This window comes from Megalops cyprinoides, chromosome 18, assembly GCF_013368585.1.
Source record: "Megalops cyprinoides isolate fMegCyp1 chromosome 18, fMegCyp1.pri, whole genome shotgun sequence".
NCBI lineage: Eukaryota > Metazoa > Chordata > Actinopteri > Elopiformes > Megalopidae > Megalops > Megalops cyprinoides.
The window spans coordinates 83,958-90,211 of record NC_050600.1 but is presented as its reverse complement, the minus strand read 5'-3'; the positions used below and the strand labels follow the sequence as shown (position 1 = coordinate 90,211).

General features: G+C 49.4%; 1 protein-coding gene across 1 annotated transcript in view; it reads right to left on the bottom strand.

Annotated features, from left to right (window-relative positions):
• Positions 1 to 5,498: 5,498 nt before the first annotated feature.
• LOC118793302 (kin of IRRE-like protein 1) overlaps positions 5,499 to 6,254 on the bottom strand; it is a 35,095-nt gene continuing 34,339 nt past the window's right edge. Inside the window, exon 15 of the mRNA XM_036551423.1 lies at positions 5,499 to 6,158. Coding sequence (XP_036407316.1) covers positions 5,508 to 6,158 — 651 coding nt within the window. The 3' untranslated portion in view covers positions 5,499 to 5,507. The remainder of the gene's footprint in view (positions 6,159 to 6,254) is intronic.

Below are 6,254 nucleotides of genomic sequence, written 5' to 3'. Positions count from 1 at the left end.
AAATGCAGTTTCCAAAGTTCAGAATAAAGTTTTGTCTTGCACCTAACAGTGAGAGGGTCCCTCACACGCAGCAGTGAGCGGTGCTGCAGCCCCACACTGACTGTCAGGGAGCAAAGTAACCCGATCTTTGCACATCATTCCCATTACAGGACAGCTGATGAAGAAACCAGCCATGGATGGAGCGATGCGCAAAAGCAGAGCGCCTCCAACTGTTATATCTCACAACTGGAGAGGATACCCTGGAACAGACTCTGTAACAGCTGGAGAGGATACCCTGGAACAGACTCTGAAACAGCTGGAGAGGATACCCTGGAACAGACTCTGCATCGATACTCAGTGAAAGCTGGCACTCGACGGTGGCTGGTTGCTGAGTTCATGTTTGGCTCGGCTTTGCTACAGTGTGTCAGGATCTGCAAAAGGGAAGAGGTGGAATGCAGCAGGAGCAATAAGAGGACAGCAGCCCAATGGCGGGTACCTGAAACAGAGCCACGCATCGGCAGTGAACCTGCTGAGGGGGCAGAGATGCTGCAGTCACATGTTACTGGTGTAAACTGAAATAACTGGGACATTCTGCTTAAATACCTCTTTGGTCAGCAGGTGTGCTTTCATTCTTTGTTCATGATGGTTTATTTTATGGAGACTATAGGGACATGAGTCACAGGTTGTATAGTGTAACATACCAGTACATCTGAATGAATATTTTCCATGTTAACTATTTGCATTGCAGGGGGTAAATGACAAAAATTTGCATGGGAAATACCACTGGCAGCCGGTAAAATTCACTGTGAGCTGCTTTTTTTTCCTTCATACATATCAAATCGTTCACATGCATATGCATAATTGCTCTAAAAACAAAATGGAATTTTTCACACTGGCTGAATGAATTATTCAGCTGAATACTGAAGCCAAAAGCCTTGCACATTTGCACCGTAATTTTAGGACCAGCCTAAAGCCGACATTAAGGTGTACTCTGTCAGCAAAACAATATTTCCATAGTTTGAACTCAGCTGTGTTTTTGATGAGCTGTTAAAGGTGTATGCTAAATCCTGTCTGTGCTAACAATGAAGCCCTGATTGTCCTGTCCTCAGCCAGTCTGAGCTCTGCTATACAAATATGAAAATGCTGCCCTCTGCAGCCCAAAATGAAGCATTTATGCATTCATGTGCATAAAGAGCAGCCTTGGACTGGTGTGTGTGAAAGTATGTCTTTAGCACACTGCAGAAACGAGAAAAGACAAAAGCGCATAATGTCTGTGGTCTTTGACAGAATTTCACCACCATCCAGTTCTTATGAAAGCAGATTTTTTATTCTTGTAATATCGTGAAAAAATAATTACATACAATTTTTAAAAATATCAGAAAAAAAATAAAATAAAAATGAAAACCAAAATTCAATATTTTTGTAAAACATTTAAATTTCTTTTCTGCTACAAAGAACAGTACAATCTGAACAACATGTTTTCTAACCCCATAAAGACACTTAAGTACAGAGTTCAGCCTCATCAGCACTGTAAAGGAGGCCACTGTGAGAACCCACAGAACAAACATGATGGATGACAGTACTAATACTGACCAACTGTAACACAGGAGCTGCAGCTGCTCAGGCTGTCCACTAGAGGCCACCAGTGAGAACTCACCTTTGAGCTGATAGTCATCCTGAACCTGTTTAATGGCCCTTTCAGTTTGTGACACATTTTGTGCCACTGCTCAGCAGCTGCTTCCATTCTCCGTGTCAAACCCTCTCATACAGACATTACTAAAAATGGCTGAATTTTTTTTTTCCTCTTTTTGCATCAAAATTACAATATAATTTATTCTTTACTTTGTGTGGTAAATTAAGCCATTTCATTCATCCATCTTTGTTTCATGGCTGTAGCTTCACCTGCCTGCTGAAGCCAGAGCAGAAAAAGCCTTCCTCAGCCTCAGAAACCACCCAGGCCACAAATTACCATCATAAACAAGCACTGTCATATTCATAAGGTTCCAAAGCTTCAAAATAAAATGATCTGTACACAAAAACTGAAAACGCTTAAAACTGAAATGATTTCATATGAAGTGCACACTGTCTTGTCATCACACTGAAAACAGCTAAAGAGGAATCAGTGATTGACAGGTAGTCCTTACTAAAACTTGAAAGCTTGTTAAGCCTTATAAGCAATAACAGGTTCAGGAAGGTATGTTCTATTACCTGCAGCCACTGCTAGAAAATACTTACAGGTACAAACTTACATTCACACATACATTTGTATGGGTACAACACACACACAGAAAGACACACTCGCATGTATGCATACACACACACACACACACACACATGAGATGAGAGATGAAAGGACTCAATAATTGGATGGATAATAGTCTCCATTTCTCACTCTTCCTCCTGTTTCCCCCATTCATATTGCTTTAATCCCTGCTTACATGACTACCTCTGCACATCAGCGCTAACTCCACCCCCACAAGACTGTTAATCCCGCCCCCACAGCCACTAACCCCGCCCCACCCCCACAGGACCGCTAATCCCGCCCCCACCCCACCCGACACATGAGTGTCCCCAGACACTCCATTTTATTTGCTTGGCAGATATATAGCCATATTTTACATTATATTCTGTACATTTCTCATCCAGGTTAGAGTAGCTTGCTGGAGGGTAGCAGTGGTGTCTGTGCAGTACCCACTCCTGCAGCCCTCTCCTTTCAGGCCTGGATTCTCTGCCCTTGCAGGGGTAAAGAAACTCCATAGCCCAAGGACCCCTGACCCTGTGCAATGTACAGAGAGGTCTAGTGCAACCAGATAAATTTGCTACTTTCAGAAAGAGAGAGAGAGAGTGAAAGAGCAAGAGAGAGAGAGAAACTGCACTTGAAAACCTGACCAAAAAGGGCTGACAATCCAGATAGACAGCCTGCCTCAGTCAGGTGGTGCTCAGGCCGGATCATGGACAGGTTCTGCTGGAGCACTAACACTGGAGCGGCGTGTTTCTGCTGCCCTCTCAACACATTCACTCAACATTACATCACACCATAAAACGCATATATAACTGTACACATATAATAAGCATAGTTTCATATCTGCAATTATAACACAATTATACTGTGTTTATAATAGCATTACACTAACTAAGTAGACACAAATAATTTTTGAAATAAAAAATGAAAAGTAGAAGTGAAAACATAACTTTCATATGGAGGACATAATCACGTATTTACATGGCTCTTCCTCTCACAGAGAAACACACAGTGGAAGAAAGGAGAGGCTCTGACTCAAACCTCTGAAGGAGGGAGAGTCAGAAAGGAGAGGGCCATGTGAGAAAGGCTTGTGTGTTCTTCACCGTCATCATCATCATCATCATCATCAACATTCAATCAAATTACAATATATAAGAAATATTACATAAATTTGCTCATGTTCAATTGTGACTGCCAGACTTTAAATTAACATTAGTGAGCGCAGCAGTGACACAGTCTGTTGGAAAATGAACAGACCTTCTGCAGCACACAGGAGCATCAGTTCACAACCAGCACGTTGCAAACTAATCACACAGTGCAGCCATCAAAAATTCAGAAAACGTTATTGGCTCTAAATGAGCTTTTAGCATGACCCTGCTGCCTGCCAACAGGCCCGACTCCTGCATTCCTGCACCCTCCAGAGGACGGCCCTGCTATAAAAACACACAAATGTACCCTCCAGAGGACGGCCCTGCTATAAAAACACACAAATGTACCCTCCAGAGGACGGCCCTGCTATAAAAACACAAATGTCAAATTTATTTGCATGTCCTGCCGCCCGCCTTGCCTGCGGCAGCTTCCTCCAGCCGCTGCCGCTTCTCAGCATTAGCCCAGCCCTCTAAGGTCAGGAATGGCAGCAGTTCAGTTTTAAAATACATTCTAACACATTAAAACTTTAAGCTGTGGCCTGGCAGAGGTCATGGAAAATCAAAAGCAATTTTTACCTGAAAGATATATTTGGGTTAATTTAAGTATCGTAGTTTCACACACATCTATACACATCTGTGTGTCGCAGGTGCTGGCCCAACAAAGAGAGTACACTGCAACCGCACCTCTGACTGTGGATCTGACTCCCGCTGTGAGTGTAGACGGGGCTCCCCCTCGGCTTCCTGCAGTGCGCTGCGTTCTCTCGGCCGTTACTGCAGTGCGCTGCGTTCTCTCGGCCGTTACTGCAGTGCGCTGCGTTCTGTTGGCCGTTACTGCAGTGCGCTGCGTTCTGTTGGCCGTTACTGCAGTGCGCTGCGTTCTCTCGGCCGTTACTGCAGTGCGCTGCGTTCTCTCGGGTGTTACTGCAGTGCGCTGCGTTCTCTCGGCCGTTACTGCAGTGCGCTGCGTTCTCTCGGGTGTTACTGCAGTGCGCTGCGTTCTCTCGGGTGTTACTGCAGTGCGCTGCGTTCTCTCGGCCGTTACTGCAGTGCGCTGCGTTCTCTCGGGTGTTACTGCAGTGCGCTGCGTTCTGTTGGCCGTTACTGCAGTGCGCTGCGTTCTCTTGGCCGTTACTGCAGTGCGCTGCGTTCTCTCGGCCGTTACTGCAGTGCGCTGCGTTCTCTCGGCCGTTACTGCAGTGCGCTGCGTTCTCTCGGGTGTTACTGCAGTGCGCTGCCTTCTCTCAGGTGTTACTGCAGTGCGCTGCGTTCTCTCAGCCGTTACTGCAGTGCGCTGCGTTCTCTCGGCCGTTACTGCAGTGCGCTGCGTTCTCTCAGGTGTTACTGCAGTGCGCTGCGTTCTGTTGGCCGTTACTGCAGTGCGCTGCGTTCTGTTGGCCGTTACTGCAGTGCGCTGCGTTCTCTCAGCCGTTACTGCAGTGCGCTGCGTTCTCTCGGCCGTTACTGCAGTGCGCTGCGTTCTCTCGGCCGTTACTGCAGTGCGCTGCGTTCTCTCGGCCGTTACTGCAGTGCGCTGCGTTCTGTTGGCCGTTACTGCAGTGCGCTGCGTTCTCTCGGGTGTTACTGCAGTGCGCTGCGTTCTGTTGGCCGTTACTGCAGTGCGCTGCATTCTCTCAGGTGTTACTGCAGTGCGCTGCGTTCTCTCGGGTGTTACTGCAGTGCGCTGCGTTCTCTCGGCCGTTACTGCAGTGCGCTGCGTTCTGTTGGCCGTTACTGCAGTGCGCTGCATTCTCTCAGGTGTTACTGCAGTGCGCTGCGTTCTCTCGGGTGTTACTGCAGTGCGCTGCGTTCTCTCGGCCGTTACTGCAGTGCGCTGCGTTCTCTCGGCCGTTACTGCAGTGCGCTGCGTTCTGTTGGCCGTTACTGCAGTGCGCTGCGTTCTCTCGGCCGTTACTGCAGTGCGCTGCGTTCTCTCGGGGGGACGGTGTCGTACTTTCCTCACTCACGGTTGTTCTGTGAATACAGCACTCCATACTGTTCTTTTTTGCCCTGTCGTTTTGCCTGCATTTCCTGATAATGGGTCTCTCCGTCAGACAGAAACTCAGATAATGAGAGAAGAGTGGAAGAAGCGTAATCAGCCCTCATTCTCCCATCAGCCTCTCTTTCCTCCCTCCTGTCACTCACACGTGGGTTTGCATTCTCTGCGTGTGTCTGTGGCTGTAGTCAGCATGGCTGTAGTCGCTGTGGGTGTAGTCGCTGTGGGTGTAGTCGCTGTGGGTGTAGTCGGAGTGCTGCGAGGTGTAGGAGAAGCGGGTGCTGCTGTATTTGCCCGGTCCTGTCTCTGACCCTGCTGCGGCTGGTGGCCCCACCCCCGGCCCCACCCCCGCCCCCATCCCATACATTTCATAGGCTGGGCCTCCCTCCAGCGGTGCGAGTCCAGGCGGGGCAAAGCCCAGGCGGTATGAGAAGTGGGCGGTGCCGTAGTTGTCATAGGTGAGCTGTGCTGAGGAGTCCAGCAGGCCGCAGTCTGCAGGAAACTCCGCCCTCTGGGAGATGGGGTCAGACGGGGGCTGCTGGGCCTGCCCTGCCCGTGCGAATGAGTTAAACTGGGCGTAGCTGGTGTGGGACAGCCTGGATGGGGGACGGGGGTCATAGCAGCCCCCCCTCCCTCCCCCGGCCACGCCTGCACCCCCTCCTGCCCCGCCCGTGCTGCCGGCCGCCACCCCGCTGGGGTTGGCCGGGCGGAACTCGGGGTACAGCACCGATCGCGAGGCCGGCCGGGGGTCCTCGTGGGCTGACGCCCGCACATTGTAGTAGCCGTTGGTGGGGTCCTGCAGAAAGAGGGAAGGAGGGAGCAGGGTTTGCAGCTCAGACACCTCAACTGTACAGACTACACCTGCACCCTGCACCCTGCATCCTGCACCCTG